General features: G+C 35.9%; 1 protein-coding gene across 4 annotated transcripts in view; it reads left to right on the forward strand.

Moving 5' to 3' along the window:
* Nucleotides 1-18,168, forward strand: part of ABCD3 (ATP binding cassette subfamily D member 3) — a gene marked incomplete at both ends in the record, with an annotated part of 62,008 nt that overhangs the window by 37,075 nt on the left and 6,765 nt on the right. For 2 of the 4 annotated variants that reach the window (XM_084243664.1, XM_084243666.1), the window contains 13 exons: nucleotides 1,822-1,878; nucleotides 3,800-3,942; nucleotides 7,091-7,160; nucleotides 9,242-9,311; nucleotides 9,401-9,498; nucleotides 9,614-9,705; nucleotides 11,083-11,174; nucleotides 11,256-11,328; nucleotides 11,459-11,522; nucleotides 16,970-17,047; nucleotides 17,148-17,213; nucleotides 17,407-17,496; nucleotides 17,941-18,060. In XM_084243664.1, the coding sequence (XP_084099790.1) occupies nucleotides 1,822-1,878; nucleotides 3,800-3,942; nucleotides 7,091-7,160; nucleotides 9,242-9,311; nucleotides 9,401-9,498; nucleotides 9,614-9,705; nucleotides 11,083-11,174; nucleotides 11,256-11,328; nucleotides 11,459-11,522; nucleotides 16,970-17,047; nucleotides 17,148-17,213; nucleotides 17,407-17,496; nucleotides 17,941-18,060 (1,113 nt within the window). The remainder of the gene's footprint in view (nucleotides 1-1,821; nucleotides 1,879-3,799; nucleotides 3,943-7,090; nucleotides 7,161-9,241; nucleotides 9,312-9,400; nucleotides 9,499-9,613; nucleotides 9,706-11,082; nucleotides 11,175-11,255; nucleotides 11,329-11,458; nucleotides 11,523-16,969; nucleotides 17,048-17,147; nucleotides 17,214-17,406; nucleotides 17,497-17,940; nucleotides 18,061-18,168) is intronic. The other 2 variants (XM_084243665.1, XM_084243667.1) reach the window with 2 other exon arrangements.

An 18,168-nucleotide genomic window follows, 5' to 3' on the forward strand; every position in this document is an offset into this window, starting at 1 on the left:
AGAATTTTGAAGCCTCAAAATTTTGAAGCCTCTGTTGTTTCAATGAAACAACAGAAATTTAAATATCTCTCTGCTTGCTTTTGGCAATTGCTAGGTAGTCAATTTAGATCTCCAATTTCACTTCCATTTTACTAGGCTAGGGGCTTCTTCCTGCCCTTTTTCTTGTTTCAGTATCTCTAATTCTATAGATCATAAAAGCAGTAGTCAAAAAAAAAATTCACAAGATATTAGATTAGTTTTCTATTATTCTCCCTTCCTGTAATATTACCAAATCTCTTGCCTTAACCAGTTTTCTTTTTCCTGCTAATTTCTTCAATTCTTACTTAACTCGTCTCATTTCACCACCCTTAGAGCTTTTGCTGGAGTCTTCTTGTTAAGCCATTACCTCCTGTATTCACAGTAGGTAACTGTGGGAACTTACAAGATTGTCTACCCAACATCCCCTTCCTTCTTCTTCTTCTCATGCCCCTTTTCCCACTCCAGCCCACATCACTGTCTGATCTCAAACTGGACTATACTGGATCTAGATATCCAAATTTGAGAAGAAAACCTCATATCCAAAGGGGCTGCGTCCCACCTTTGCTCTCAACCATGGGGCTGGAGAGAGGACGGGCAGTTCTTAGGACCTGTATCCATTAACCGTCCCCCCTCCTTCATAGGCCACTGCTAAACCTACTCACTTCATGTCAGACATTTTGCTCTATTTAGCTTTCCAGTAACTATTACTAACTCCTCCCAAGCTCTCAGGCTCTGACAATTATAAATGGTTCAGTAATTTAGTTTTCTTTACTGCTCTTATCATCATGTTTAAAGGTCGTTCTCTTTCTGTATGTGTATTGGGGGGAGATGTATATAAAACTTTTTATGTAATTCTGTAGACATCTTGGTATTTGAGCATATCTGTCACTCAGATTTTGTCATATTGCAAGAGAGATAACAAAATTAATTGTGGTGCTGTGTATTTCAGCATATTTGAACTCTGACTTAAGTTCAATTACTGCCTTTGTTAATAACTTCTAAATCTACTTGAATTTAACAGGTGTGTCTAGCTTATTGATAATTTATGAGACAAAAAAGGAAGAGTTCATCTTAGTACAATTGAATTAATAAATCAAGTCATCTCTCCTAGTAATAATGCAGATAATAGTCAGAAAGGGGTGATTGTAGACTTACAGTGAATGAACGCAATTTGCATTTTTTGAAAAACACATCAAAATATGTACAGTTGTTATGTCATTTGAGTTGTCACTCTATGTGAAGAGCAGTACATTAATATATTTTTTTTAGCTCTGAATTTTATATCAGGAAATTAGATTCTTAAGTTCACTAGATTATTTCAACATATAGATGTGATAAAGTAATAGAATCAAATGGTATTAGGAGTGGGAAGAGCCTCTTTTTTTATGGGTGGGTGAAAAATATATTCCATTTTCTGCTACCAGAGAAGTTGGTAGCATATTTGTGATTACAACTTGGGTTATTAATACATGTAGTCTCTTTATACTACATTTAGAAATTACTAAGTTACTAATACATTAAATGTCATAGCAGAGATCTCTTACTGGATAGAAAGTGATGTGTTTTTCCCAATTGATGGTCAGTAAATATTGGTCAGCCTGTCTCCATTTAAAGTTTCTTGAGAATAAGAACTGTGTCTTTTATATATTCATTGATACATGTACTGTTATAGTACAGAAAACTCTACATGTTGACAATTACATGTTACATGTTGAACATCATTTTGCATATAACATGTTGTATTAACCATCAGTCCAGGCAATCCAGTTCTTTTTAATTCTGTAACTTCTCTTTATTTTGCAGCCATTTTTAGACATAGTTTTGTATATCTTCAAGTTAACAAGTGCAATAGGAGCTCAGGTGGGTTTACTTTTCTGTCTCTAAAATAGCTTTAATACTCTATTGTGAATGATTGGATGATTTGTGTGTATCTCAAAGAATGTTTTATGAGATGTATCTAATAAAGTCTTGTTATGAAATAATACTGTACTAGAAATTTGAAAAGTATTCTAATTTGCCTTTTTAATTTTTCAAGTTAGATTCTTGGAAAATTCTCGTGGTATTAATAATCAGAAGTACTTAAACATTGAACATAAATGTACTTTCTTTTTTAAAATAATGTCTAAAATGCAATTTGGAGACAGTTTTTTATGAGTATGTATATACATTTCTATTTGATTAAAAATTTTTTTATAGTGGCTTTGTCCCTTAGAATATAGAGAGCAGTTATTAAAAATTTTCTTGTCTTCCTAATATTTTGCTATCCACTATTCAGTTTAATCGTATACCATGTTTTTGTTATAAGCAAGTGAATAATCTTAATTCCTTCTGTCTCTATGCTATATTTTGGTACTTATTATATTTTTCTAATACTTAAATATATCTCCTTATATTTCCATTATTTCATTCTGTATTTCTTGAAGGTAGAAACTATATATTAGTTACACCTCTTTGCCCTTATTTGTAGTATAAATCAATCATACTTAAATTATGCATTGAATCAATCATATTTAATTAAAAAAACTTGACCCACATACTGTATTCTACACATGTGCTACATAGTAGGTATTAAAAAGATGAGTAAGACAATTCCTGCTGAAGAGGAATCACAATCTGGTGAAAGAGGTAGATGTTCAAGCAATTATAGTGCATTGTATATGTCTAGTAATAGAAGTTTGAATCAAGTATTTGGTGTCCAGAAATGTTTAGAGATAATTTTTGAGCTGTTTTGAGGAGGATAAGCAGGCTTGTCAGACATAAGAACAACTTCATTGAGTGGCATGGTCAGGAAACAGTTATTTCAGTATGACAGAACATAGAATAAATATGGGAATGGGGAACATGCCTACACTGGTCTTAGAGAGGTAAGCATGAACATTCCTTCTTGGAGTGGTTGATGAGTAAAGAGGCCACTTACCAAGTTAGAAACTATAACAACTAGAAGCAAGATGTATGACAATGGAAAGGTAGCTATAACTTCTTTGGGGAATTGAGCTTGAGGTTGTACAAATAAGGTGAAGATGTATATATGTATTTGGAGACAGTATCTTGGGTTCTTATGTGTGACGGACTAAACAAAATTTGGGATGAAAAAAGATCTAAGGAATAAGTCTTAGGGATTTGTAACATTCAACGAGAAGGGAAAAAAGAGGTCTGACAGTTTTTGTGGAATCTTTTTTTTTCAATTTATTTATTTTTATACAAGAGCTGGGGTACAGGCCAGAGGTGCGGGAGGGTGAGAGGATTCAGCAGAGACAGAGCAGGGAGCAGAACAGGCAGACGACAGAAATACACTGCTGAGGGGAGCAGCGGGCGCAACAGGAGAGGTCTGCAGCACCATGTGGGATTCTCGCTGGCTGACCGGGATCGAACCCACACTGCCAAGGCTGCAGACAGCTTCACAGCATGGCGCTTAACCTGCTGTGCCACCGGGGAGGCCCAGTTTTTGTGGATTCTTAAGAGACTATCCCAAAGGGCCCTCCACAAGAATTTTTAGATGCCATAGCAGAGTGATGACTGCACCTGGGAATATTTTGCTGAGCAAATTTCAGGAGAATTAGAGGATGAGCTGCAGTGGTTGGAGGAGAGTAGATGAGTAGTAAAAGTGTATATCTTGGCAGAAAGAAAACATTTCAGGGGAAATAATTAGTTAAAAGAATGATTTTTCTCAAAGTCACTGGACTTTGAGAGAAATTGTGCATGTCACAGAAATTGTACATGTTGCATCTGGTGAAAAGAGGATGCTTGAACTTTGTCCGTTCTTCTTTCCCTTTTATAATAGGGCCCAGCAAGCATGATGGCTTACTTGGTCATGTCTGGGTTATTCCTAACTCGACTTAGAAGACCCATTGGTAAGATGACAATAACTGAGCAAAAGTATGAAGGAGAATATAGATATGTTAATTCCCGGCTCATCACAAACAGGTAAGGAGAATTGTATTAAAGGTGTTTAGTTGCACTAAAAATTCATTTTAAATGGATATTGGTCATATAAGTGATTCTAAAAAGTCTTGTACCACTGACTGAAATTGTGTGTGTTTGTGTTTACTTCTTTTATAAATATTCATCATGAAAGACACTAGTTTTAGAAAGTAGTAATTCTACACATTTTAACTCCATCTTGTTAAGCATGCAGTATCTTTGATTCATCTCTTTCAGTGACTAATGTTAGTTTCACTTTAAACAGTCAAGGTATAGTTTAAGTTAATATACATTTACAGTATATGTTCAAAGAAAATTTTGTTTCAGTTTATTCACAAATATTTTTATTTTGAGACCATGTGTTTGGTGTATTCAGCAATTCAGTCTTTCTACCTATTTTCCAGATAGTTTAAAAATCCAAAATAGAAAAAAGTATTGAACTTTGGTGCCCACATGACTAATTTTCAAAATTTACCTCATCTGCTTAACAGTTATGTATTATGTGACTTTTGGAAAGTTACTTTGTAGCTCTACTTTTTTTTTTTTTTTTAAGATTTATTTATTTATTTATTTATACAAGCACTGGGTACAGTCAGAAGCGCGAGAGGGTGAGAGAATTCACCAGAGCCAGAGTGGGGAGCAGAACAGTCAGAAGGACCGAAGTACAATGCTGAGGGGAGCAGCGGGCATGGCAGGAGAGGTCTGTGTGCCATGTGGGACCCTCACCGGAGGCTGGGGATTGAACCGGTGCTGCAGAGGCTGCGGGCAGCTTCACAGCCCAGAGCTCAACCACTGCACCACCAGGGGAGGCCCATGTAGCTCTACTTTTTTGTTTATAATAGGAGGACTTTTAGCAAGTTACATATAGCCTCACTTTTAAATAGTTTATAATAGGATTGTTGTGGGGATTAAATATGAAATATATATAAAGCTTTCAGCACAGTGTTGGGTGGGTAGCAGATGTGTAATAACTTTTCTCATGTTGATGTGTCAACCTTAAATTATTTTGAGGGTCCTGGTATTTTTTTTTTAACTGCTTTACAGGCATTTACAAAATTACTTATTGGGAAATTACTCTTTGAACAGCTTCCTCTTCCTTTATTTCTTTGGATTGCTTAAAATGGTGCCACTTTTATAAGTTTTTGTATTCTAGGGTAGCTGAGAAATAGGCAGGTTTAGTATGAGAGGTGATTTACCAGGGGAAGGAAAGATGGTATCAGCCAGATGTTTCCTACTGCAGAAAGGTAGAAAACCCTGACTCTGAATGTTCTAAAAGTAAAGCTATTTGCTACTCACTTAGGAACTCTGAAGGTAAAGCAGCTCTAGGCCAGGTATGATCAGGGATCTGGCTCTTCTTTGTTCATTTGACTGCTCTCTTTTGTATGCTGTTCAGCCTAATTCTTATGATTGCAGGGTGGCAAAAGAAGTTCCAGATCTCACTGTCCCTCCTCCCCTGCAAAAAATCCAGAAATAAAATGGCCCATTTATTTCTTCTGCTAGCTTATTAAAAGAGCAAGGAAACTTTCCCAGAAGCCCTGTCACACACTTGCTTTCACATTTCGTTCATCAGAATTGCTCATATGTAAATCAATTCCAGCAAAGCAATTGCCTTAGACCACTTGGAACTCATACCCAGTGGATGTGGCTAGGCCACTCATAAAGCACTTGGGTGCACAGAAAAGGGCAGATAGCTTTAAGAAAGTTGGGTTTTCTTAGGGAGAAAGATGTGGAAGAGGATAGAGTTTGGTTGGCAGCCATCATTATTCTAGGATGGTTTTCTTCCTTTCAGGTCTAAGGTTGGGCCAAAGTGACTTAGTATAGGAGTGTTAGAATTTTTGCCTCATCATCTTCTGTAAGCTTTTATTGAGGAGGTAGAGGGAAGTAAGGAAAATAAACACACGCATAGAATTGTGTTCTTGAACTGGGATTCTGATACACTGGGACTCTGTAGCACTGTGGTAAGGTAACTGAAACATAGGTCAAATGTGTATCTTAACAGAAAGTAAATTTTACATGAAAGGGTTTAAGTCAGAGCTACCTTTTTTTTATGGGAATGATACAGATACATGCTGGATTAGAATATAAACTTCACCAAAACTTTTTTTTTTTTAAAGATTTATTTATTTATTTATATAAGCACTGGGTACAGTCAGAAGCACGGGAGGGTGAGAGAATTCACCAGAGCCAGAGCAGGAAACAGCAGGCAGACTGATGAAATATACTGCTGAGGGGAGCAGCGGGCGTGGCAGGAGAGGTCTGTTGCGCCTTGTGGGACCCTTGCCGGCAGCCGGGGATTGAACGGGGATTGAACCAGCGCTGCAGAGGCTGTGGGCAGCTCGCAGCCCAGCGCTCAACTGCTGCACCACCAGGGGAGGCCCTTCACCAAAACTCTTAAAGGAAAAGGAAACATTGCATACTTATTGAAGGCTATTTTAACTTTGCCTGCTAGACTGCGGTATAGCTCTTTACTGTCCTCTGCTAAAAGAGACTCTTTGCTGGGAAAGTCGACATCATACTGAGTAGAGCAGGAAGACTAAATTTCACAATCAAGCATGAGTTAGAGTCTTGACTTGCTTGCTGTATGACTTTTGAATATTTGCTTAACCATACTGTTTTTCGTCATCTATAAAAATGCCCTTTTTCTATCGAAATTCTTGTGACCCTTGTGGCTCATGGAAGAGGGGTAGTGAGGATAAAGCAGGGTTCCAGGAAAAGAATGACCATGCAGCGAGCCCCCTGGGAGCAGGCACTGTGCCTTCAGGACTTAGTGTGCTTTTCTGTCATGGAAAGGCCGATTGTCATGGCAGCGCCTCTCTTTTCTAGCTGTTGTTTTTCCTCTTTCCAGTATGAGTCTGTATTCAGTTTATAGTTTATGATGACTGTCCCAGACCTTCTGTGTATCATGGCAACTTCCTTCTTTTTTTCCTGACTTCTTTATTCAAATTTCTGATCCTTAACCCAGCCCATTTTCTCCAGCAAGGTTGCATATCAGGTGCGGATTCCTGTGCTCTGACCAGCTGGGTTGGGGATCCTAGAGACGGTCACCAAGTGTCCATTTAAATACAAATGTTCAGTCATCAAATATTGTATTTCAATAGTTGTTAGACTTAGGCAACATTGAAATTAATCGCTAAATTATTTTCCTTAATAGTGAAGAAATTGCCTTTTACAACGGGAATAAAAGAGAAAAGCAGACGATCCACTCAGTCTTCCGAAAACTGGTAAGGAAACATGCTTGAGCCTCACATTTTTATGGGAAGATGTTTTTATGGCCTATGCCAAGTAACATATACATCTTTAATCTCTAATTATATTTATTTTTAAATAATAATAAAAGATTTTATACTGTATTATCATTAGAAATATGATCATAAAATGGTCATGTCAATATATGAAGCTGCCCATTTATAAAAGTAGGTAGATTTAGTAAAATGATTTGTCAGTATGTATTTACAGAGGCTGCTTAGCAGTCTTATTTGGTGATAAATATAGCGATTCCTAGAGTCAGAATTTCTTCTTGTAGCATTCATGAAAATAGTGTGAGGATTATTATTTAAAGCAGGGATCAGCAATCTTTTTCTGTAAAGGGCAAGACAGTGCATCTATAGTTTTGATTTTTCAGGGTATATGGTTTTTAGCTGTTCAATTCTGCCATTTCAAAGTGAACTTATACAATAAACAGAAAGGAATGACTATATTCTAATTAAGACTTTATTAATAAAAATAAGTGGCAGACTGGATTTGGACTGTGGGCCCAAGTTTGTTGACCCTTGATTTAGAATTTACAAACATCATTTGTTGTAAAACTATACTTCAGATTCTGTTTACTTACCACTTGGAAAATATGAATTCAGGTGTTTTTATTTATAATTCATTCAAAAGATAGTGAATGTAATGTGGTGCCTGTGCATGTTCCAGGTGCTAGCGATAGCAGTGGTGGGCATAAGCGACAAAATCCTGCCTCTAGGAAACTTATGTTTTAGTGCAAATTGTGAAATTAAATATATATTTGAGGTGGTTTTTAAAAGTTGTCATTTAAAATAAATTCAGAAATTTAAGTAAGGGTATTTGCCTTATTTGTATTTAACATCCCTGAGTTTTAAGAGTATTTTCTGGTAAAATGCTTTTAAGGTAATTTTCTAGGGGGCTGCTGTTCACCAGCTTATTCTTCACTTACTCTCCTTTAGATTCCAACCCCAAAGTTAATCTTATTCAGACCTTGCCTACTCTGGAATGGTTTCTACCAGTTAGTTGTTTCCTGCTTTAAACACCTGTTTCCTTAAAAGCATGTAATGCAATCTATAATTATCTGCATTTTCTAGCTTTTCTCTCTCATTAGAGTGTGAACTGAATGAGCTCCGGGAATTTGTCACTTCAGTTCCCTGTTGCATATCCAGCACTGAGCACTGTATTTGACATGTGGTGTTTGTTGAATGAATGTTCCAGACTTTGCCCTTTAGCTCAAGGTACTAAGAGCAAACTACCTTAGAACTCAGGAAACCAACATTTTAGTGGAGGAGACAATAAACATGTAAACAACTGGATATTTTGTATGATTTCAGGTAGTAACAAATTTTGGCAGAGGGAACAGCAAGGAAAAAGCTTAAAGCAGGAGCATGTTTGATGATCCAGTGTTTCTGGATCTCAGTGAGGGGAAGCACAGTAGAAGCAGATGAGATTTAAAACCCAGTACCAGATCAGATGGGCTTTGAATAATTTGATAGGTGAAAAGTTACACTAAAAAAATTTTTTTAGACATGTGATCCTGAAATAATCCGTGTTTAGATTAAAGCTATGGACTTGAACTCGAGAGCATTGATTTACATTAGGACTCAGCTCACACTGAGTCCAGTACAGGTCTAAGAGAAGGCACAGATCAGGTGTCTCTACCTAAAGCAGTGCATCGAGTGTCAGTCTGGACAGCTAGTGTCTCACCTACATTAGATTGTTCTTTTGTTCTTTATGTTTTGATTACTGATCGGTTTCAGATTATGTGTATCCAGCAACATTGTAATTACAGTATCATTGTACTGTTACATGCAGAGGATACCACATTAAAATTTTTAATGTAATTTCCAGTATATTTGTAAAAATTGTTTCATGAAGAGCTTATTTGGCATCTGCTCTGTGATCAGCATCATGCTCAATGAAATGTGAAGTGCAAAATAATCAGCTATCATGGGCACTCATTAGATAGTTGTTGAATACATAAATTATGCAGTTTCTTTTTATCATTGTCGGTATATTCTTTTTTTTTTTTTGTATATAGAAAATACTTATTTTTGGTTTTGCTTTTTGCCAGGTGGAGCACCTACATAATTTCATTTTGTTTCGGTTCTCTATGGGCTTCATTGATAGCATAATTGCCAAATGTAAGTATGTTTTAGAAGAGTTAGTAGAACAAGATTTGTGGAAAAAGTGAAATATTGTCCATGTTGTAAATCTTGACTGTCTTTTTCAGATCTTGCCACTGTGGTCGGTTACCTAGTTGTCAGTCGTCCCTTCCTAGATATGTCTCATCCTCGACATCTCAAGAGTACACATTCAGAACTGCTGGAGGTAAAGTAGTCAACCAATAATAGTAGTAAATCGAAAAGTTACATATTAAAATATAGAAAAGCTAACTTTTTCTCCCAGAAATATTAGTGGAAGTTAACATTCATTTCTGTTTAAGGAGTACTACCAAAGTGGAAGAATGCTTTTGCGAATGTCTCAAGCTCTGGGTCGAATAGTTTTGGCTGGCCGTGAAATGACTCGACTGGCCGGGTAAGATTAGTGATAATGAACAGTTGCGGAGAATAAATTTTGGAAATATGTCATCCTTAATGATTGGGCTCCATTGAGTTTAAGGGGTAACTAAATCCCCATTTTCTACTTCTTGACATTGGTTTTAGTAGAAAATTAAGGAAGATTTTTCAATTTGTGAACTTCCCATGTTTCCTTAGAGCTGCTATTTTGAGCTTTAAACTAGGATAGGGATTCTCAAGTGTCTCCCCCTGGCCACTGGGGTGCAGTCAGTTGAGAAGTGTTGAGTCTTGGTACCATTTTCTTAATTCACAGAAAGTTAAGTCAGTGAATAGAATGTTCTAATTTAAATTTTTGTGCCCTACCATATATATTTTTTTCATAGATCTTTGATATTGGCAACCTAGCAAGACAGATGGGCAAAGATGAAATTGATTTTAATGGGAAAAAAATAAAAAGTTACCTGGCAGTATCTGTAGTTGCAGTTGTAAATATGGTCATATTATCTGGTAAAATTGTTTGTAGATCATAAAATGATATTAATCAGTATTTCAAGCTCTAATATAAAGGACCTGGTATGGTGTAAAAAACATGATAATATGAAAAACACCCTAAATTGTAAGTTATTTAAAGAAATTGGATTTCTTAAGATCTTTCCCAGGTCTTATAATTCATCGTCATATTTCTTTTTTTTTTTCATTTCTCTCCTCTTTTATGGCAGTTAAGGGCTAGGTAGCAAGATAGAAGTTGTAAAGTGTAATGAGGAGTTTCTTTCTCTTGAGAATGCTGACATTCTTCCAACTTGTTAATAAATTGTCTTCACAGTTCATGGCACATGGGATGATTCTGTTTCTTTAGATTTCTGCTTGTTAGTCACAGAAATATCCTCTTACTTCTTAATACATACAAAAATTCCTTCCTCAGATCAGAAGGCCAACTTTATACCTGGCTTTATAAAAATCTCACTCCTGAAGAACTCTGGGTCTAAGGAATGTACTAGGCACTAGTTCTTTTTTAGTCTTCACTAGAAACTTCCTTAAAATTTTAGAGGCAAACAACCTTTTTGGCTTACCTGTTAATGAAACATCAATTTAGGTGAGAGTCCTTTGACTCCTTCTTTTTTATCTCCATCCTTTTGGTCTCCTATGGAACATAATAAAATACATAGTAAAATACGTATACTAGCACTTATATTTATGTTGATGATACTTCTTTTAGGTTATTTCATTTAAACTAAATTATAATTTTAGAAACCAGTTAAATTTATATAGAGTAAAAGATGTGAACTTATCCAATGTCATAGCTCAATGAAATAAGTAATAAATGAATAAATAAGTACAAAGAAAAACTATAATAACCTTTGGTGTTTTGATTGGTTTTCCTTTTTTTAAATTTCAGTTTTACTGCTCGGATTACAGAGTTAACGCAAGTACTGAAGGATTTAAATAATGGCAAATATGAACGCACAATGGTCTCACAACAGGAAAAGGGTAAGTATGGATGTGCTAGATCACATAGGTTAAGTTTTTGCTGATACAGTTGGGTGCTTTGATAATTATTCTCTGTTTAAGGTATTGAAGGACCACAAGCCATTCCCCTAATACCTGGTGCCGGAGAAATCATCAATGCAGATAACATTATAAGGTATGTATTGGAAATGTTTTTCAGCACGATAAAGTAAACATTTGTTACATTGTATAGTAACCTTTCTCTTTCAGCTTCGATTTCCTCAGTTTTTATATAAAATTATTCTTTTTATTAATTTTGTCTGCAGATTTGATCATGTTCCTTTAGCAACGCCAAATGGAGATATCTTGATCCGAGACCTTAATTTTGAAGTAAGTTTTAAGTGATTATTTGAAATCTTAAGTCCTCTTCAAAATGTGAAGTCAACAACTATTGTCAGGGTATTTAAAATAATTTTAAGACTTGACTTGGCCTCTGAATCCATAAAATTGCTTTTCAAACTATGTTTTGATACAGCAGAAATCTGTTTTTCTTAGTTGAAAATTTTAAAATTTCAAATGTTACTATTAAAAATTGTTTGCAAATAGAAAATATACTTATTGTGAATAGAAGATATAGTTACTTTGAATCTCCAGTGTAGAATGAATATTTGAACATGTAAATGTAATTTTAGTCTCTAGGTTACAATGAAAATTGACTGCCACCCGGATCTATACATATAAAAATAAAATGTCAACATTCTTATGGCTGATGAAAACAGAAGAGCAGTACAATAGCACTACAGAGAACTACTCCCCAAAACACATAAAATGTGTGCCAAGAGACTAGTGATTCTCACTCAATATTGTCTGCTAACCAAGTGAGAATGTGGCAGGCCAGTTTAAAAAGAAAATGCAATAGAGGAGTACTTGGCATGATTTATAAGACCCTTAAAGGCCTTTGGGTTAGAAATTAGGTTACATGTTAATTGTGGCTTTATATAGCTTGTCTCCCAGTTCCAGATAGCACTTCTCTAGAACAGCACTAACCAGCAGAACTTGTTGTGATGGTGGACATTTGCACTGTCCAGCATAGTTGCTACTTACAGCTGCTGTGGTTAGTGCAGCTGAGGCTGAATTTCAGGTTTTATTTAATCTTAATCAATTAGATCTCACACCAAGCAGCCACATGTGACTAGTGGTGATTGTATTGGACAGCACGACTCTAGAATCCCTCTCTATGTATGTGGCTTTCTCTAACTTGCATTTCAATTAGGGATTTTTTCCAACTGTTTCCATTGAAGGAATTGTCTTGAGAGTTTATAAAATAAAGAGCATAATCATCAAATTTGTTTTTAACTTGTTACAACTTTAGTTTTCAGTCATGTATATTTATCATGCATCTACTTTTTAAGGAGCTAGGAAATGTTGGTTATGCAAAGTACTTTGGGCTTTTCAACAACGAATGTTGTATTACCACATTTATTTTCAGGCCAAGAAACACAAGCAGATGTAGAGAAAATGTAAATATAGAAGGTTAATATTGAATGACTCCAAGTAATACAGAAGGTTTTTGCATTTAGCTCTGGCTACCCCAGTGGGCTTGGTACTCTCTGGTGCTCTCTGGCAGAATCCACCCACCAGTCTTGATTTCAGGATAAACAGAGTTCAGAACCCTATCTTTGTTAGATTTCCAGTAGCTCCTTTATTGCCACTGTCAAAGGATATAAAGGGCCATGAAACTTCTTCACTGAGGAATCCTCTCAGTCCCTTCTCCACTTGCCTGTGTGTGCAGAAACAGAACACACCAGCAATGCAAGTGCACACAGGGCTTAGCAGAGTGAGAAGGGACATGGGGTCTGTGTGTGCAGTTACTTGGGTCGATAAATCATGATTATGCTGTGGTGTTACTCTTTCTTCCATAACATTACTACACTAAAACGATTGCTTCCTTTTGAGCCCAAAAGCCTTTATTTTTATTCTCTAAAAATTTTATTTGTTTTTGCAAAGAAGAACTGGGGTGCGGGCCAGAGGTGTGGGAGGTGAAAGGACTCACCAAAGACAGAGTAGTGAGGAGAATAGGCGGATCTACTGAGATACACTGCTGAAGGGAGCAGCGGGTGAGACAGGAGAGGTCTGCTGTGGGTCAGCTCTCTGGCCGGGGATTGAATTCAGGCCATAGGGGTGATAGTGCTGAGGCTTAACATCTAGGCCACCAGGGAGGCTCCAGAAGCCCTTTACTTTAAAGCATTTGTATCTGGATTTTAGTACTTTTAATACTTTAATACTTTATTATATATATAAATTTACTGTTATAAGGGCAGAAAGGCCCTTAGCTTTTTGCTCTTAATTTGAAAAATCATATTTTAGTTCTCTATTAGATCCCTGCCCATTCAAGTATTTTACTTTATGACCTTGAATCACCTGTTTATCCTGTGATTTTTGGTTTTCTGTTTGTCCTCTGGGAGCTGTTTCTTTGACTTCTGGCCCTGTGGTCCATGGTTATGAATTCCTCCTCTGTGTCTAACTTAAGGTATTCTAAGATAAATTTGGCTTTTTCTCATTTATTTTGTCTTACCATTCCTTTTCTTGACATAGCTTTCTTTTATTCAACAAGCATTCTTCAGTTCTTTGTAACCTCCTACTCTTTTCTAACCCATCTGTTTTACTTGAAAATAAGGATTCCTTTCAGTTTGAAAGAGGCAAGATAAAACTGAGACTTGGACACCACAAATAAATGCTTCCTGCTTTATGATTAGTTTGTCCTTTTGATTATGTAACAACCAAGTAATGTAAGCTGCTTAGAGGTAGGAAATTTTATCTTATTTCTTTATAAATTTTTCCAGCATGGGCATATTAATCTGTGTAGATGTAGACTGAGATCAATATTCAGGCTATAATATAAGGGCTAAAATAGTCCTTTGTAACTTAAGCCTATAAATCTTTATACAGTATGCTTTTATAGAACCTGTTTTACTTAAGTCATATTTATATGTAGACTTTGTGATGATTTATTATGGTAAATTTATAGGAAGTAGGCTTAATCAAGGAGTGCTATGTCTAGGAAAATAGTTTTATTGGTAAGAATGTGGTGGTTCAGAGTATTCATTGCCCCAGAAAAGTAATCCAGCAATCTCAGTAATATAGTTATTAATAATTTAAAATAAAAGTTACCTCTGGCTTTTAGTCTTAATTCAAAGAATTTTAGTCTTGTTCAAACCAGAAAAAAAATGGCCACTTTAATAATTCTTTTACATGGAAATATTATCATTGGCATGACATGACTGATGTCGTACTGGAAATTTTGTCTAACATTATCAAACACCAGAGTAAAGAAACGTTAATGTAGAGCCTAAGACATTTGAGCATGGAGAGAGTACCTAAGGATTTTAGTAAGTCTAGTTATTACAAATTTGATTTTTTAATTTCTTGGCTTATTGCAACAAATAGTATGGAGGGGCATTGGAAACCAGTGAAAACCACAGTGAATGGTTAGGGCCAGAAAGAATGTGTATTGGCAATACTCAAATAAAACACATTAGTCAGGAGTCATTGACAGCTCTTGAAATGTTAAGAGCTCCTAAGGAGACCAATATTATAGTTTAATGTAATTATTATATACAATAACCTTTCATTGTCAGGAAGATTATTCAGTTTTACAGGAGAAGGACCTATCTAATTTTTTGGAAAGAAGTCCTTCAAAATGATTCTTCAAAATAATTTCTCAGAAACAGACAGATCATTTGTCTGAACAAAGTCATTCAGAACAGCTCATTCTCACATTGATGTGCATAAGTTGTGGTATTTATTATAGATCAACTCTGTGGTAGATTAGTAACTCTTAACCTTGAGAAACTCATTCTTTTTTTTATTGTTGTAATATATATATAACAAAAAATACCATTTTAACCTTTTTAAAGTGTACAATTAAGTGCCATTACTGTTGGGTAACCATCACCATGAACCACCTCTGGAATTTTTCATTTTACCAAAGAGAAACTTGGTACTCATTAAACAATAACTCCTCCATTCTCCTCCCCCTCCTACCCAGAGGCCCAGGTAGCTTTTTTTCTTTTTCTCATCATTATGAATTTGCCTATTCTAGGTACTTCATATCGATAGTGTCATACAATACTTGTTCTTTTTATGTCTGCTTTATTTCACTTAGCATAATGTCTTTAGATTCATCCACATTGTAGCATGTATCAGAATTTCATTCCTTTTTAAGGCTGGGTAATATTTCCTTGTGCACTGGTACATTTTTGATTCGTCCATCAACCTGCTTGGGTTGCTTCCACTTTTGGGCTACTATGAATAATGCTGATGGTGCTCCATTTCATCAGGGTAAAAGTCAAAGTCCTTTCAGTGGCACATAGCGTCTTACAAGCTTTGCTTGCAGCTACTCTGCCTCTACCTCTTCTGTGAGCTCATCCCTCCTGCTTATTCTTTTCCAGCCAAATCTGATGCCTGTTTTTTGAATAGTATAACTACATTCCTGCCTTGGTGGCTTTTACACTTACTTTTTATGGGTAGGGTTAGGAGTGGAAGGATATACCCTCAAATATGCGTCTAATTCACTCCTTGTTTCCAAAGTTTGCCCGGTTGTCATTTTATGTGAGATCTACCCCAATTGCCTTGAAAATGCAACTTCCCCCATCCACTCCCAAGCTTCTTTACCCTGATCTATTTTTTCTCCATGACATTTATTTTCTAAAATACTGTTTAAATATTTATTATGCATATTCTTTATTGCATGTCTCTCCTATTAGAAAATAAAACAGAAAGGGTAAGGTGGGATTTTAGTTTTTGTCTCTTTTATTTACTAATGTAGCCCCCTTTCCTAGACTAGAGCCTGATACTGAGCTTTCAATAAATACTTACTGAATTAAATACTGGGATCCCAAAACTCAACAGTTGAAAATAATTGTCAAAGGCAGGTTCCATGGCTAAGGTAACTGGAATCTCTCTATTGTCTTCTTTCCTGTTGTGCACATTGTTATGTGACATTGCAAATTATAACCCAGGTGTTGTAATTCATGATAAGGTGGATTAACACATAAAACTGCAAGCTTAGAACTTAATCAATTTTTACATTTTCTTAGCTTAATCTTTCTATTGTTGCTGAACAATTTTGTGATTCTTGTAAATACTTATATAAATACATAATGCATATATATTTTGATCTGACACTTATAATTTCTAAGAATCTGATCTATAGAAACATCTCTCACTAGTGCATTGATTTAATTAATTAATTTAATCAATTTAATTAATTGATTTAATTACGATAGGGCCTCCCTGGTGGTGCACAGGTTAAAGTCTCAGCACTATCAAGCTATCACCAGCCACTGCAGCATGAGTTCGATCCTGGCCAGGGGTGCTAACCCACATGGCTCAGCAGACCTCTCCTGTCTCGCTTGCTGCACCCCCTAGCAATGTATTTTCAGTAGATCTTCCGGTTCCTCTCCCCACTCTGTCTCTGTTGAATCCTCTCACTCCCCCTCCACATCTCTGGCCTATACCCCAGTTCTTTTTATGTATACATAAACAATAAATAATTCTTTAAAAATAAATAAATCACAATATATCTTTACTATGCAGTACACTGTACATTTAAAAAGGAATGGGGGAAATTTTGGGGGGGAAAAAAGTGAGTAAAAATTGAAAGCAAACTAAAGAAAAGGCTTCCCTTAACCATATGCTTCACATCTACCTAATATCCCATTTATAGACAAAGTAGAAAATTTATCCTCAGCAAAGAGTTATTTGATCCTAAGGAAGCATTCACCCAGTACATGATCACTCTGTATAATTAATTCACAGACTAATTTTCCTTTCAGGTTCGATCTGGAGCCAATGTTCTCATTTGTGGTCCAAATGGCTGTGGGAAGAGTTCACTTTTCCGTGTTCTTGGTGAAGTAAGTACAAACTGACCTAAAAGTTTCACATCTTTTTTTTACACTGGCTGCCATAGTGTGAAATGTATCACTGCTCCTCTCCACCCCCGTTCTTTTATAGTTATGGCCTCTTTTTGGAGGACGTCTAACTAAACCGGAAAGAGGGAAGTTATTCTATGTTCCTCAGGTGAGACCTTGTTTGAGTTCTTTTGTAACCATATATATATATATATATATATATATATATATATATATATATATTAAAAAGTATATATATATACACACACACACACATATATACACACACACTTAGTTTTTACTTAGTTTTTTACTTAGTTTTGAAACATCAATTCTGATGATTTTTACTCTCCTACTACCAGAGACCGTACATGACCCTTGGAACTCTGCGAGATCAAGTGATATATCCAGATGGAAAAGAAGATCAGAAAAGGAAGGGGATATCTGACCTGGTAAGGGAATGTTTATATCTAGACCTCCTGAAGAGTAGGTGTAGATATTTATGTTCTTTATCTTACCAGTTAAGTATTTTAAACACCAGGTAGTTAGTCTGTAAAGCCTTTTAAAGCCTGTCGTAGTTGGAACTTTCCTAGTTGAGGTAAGATGTTAATCTCTGTGCTTAAATATGACTTAAATATGACTATGTATTTAACTTTGGCTTTACACGATTGCTTGTTTTCTCATTGCACTCATCCTTTAATTGTGCACAGTAGTAATTAATATAAAGAGGAACTACAGGGCGTAGGGCTATCTTTGTGCCATGTTCTTTTGTAAAATGTGTCCCTTCAATGGCATTAGCAATATTGTTATGGCTATTCTAATTTAAAAGATAAAGCACGATAAAGATTGTTGGTTTATACTAAGCTTGATTTCATCTTTAATTTTTTTGTGGAAAGGTACTGAAGGAATATTTAGACAATGTCCAGTTGGGTCATATCCTTGAACGTGAAGCAGGCTGGGACAGTGTTCAAGATTGGATGGATGTACTCAGTGGTGGAGAGAAGCAAAGAATGGCGGTGAGTGTGCTGGAAAAGACACTGCATGAAAATGCAAGGGCTACGTAAAGTTGTTCTTACAGCCCGGCTCTTTAACCAAGGCAGTTTTTTTACACAATATTGTAATAT

The sequence above is a fragment of the Talpa europaea genome (assembly GCF_964194135.1).
Source record: "Talpa europaea genome assembly, chromosome: 9".
NCBI lineage: Eukaryota > Metazoa > Chordata > Mammalia > Eulipotyphla > Talpidae > Talpa > Talpa europaea.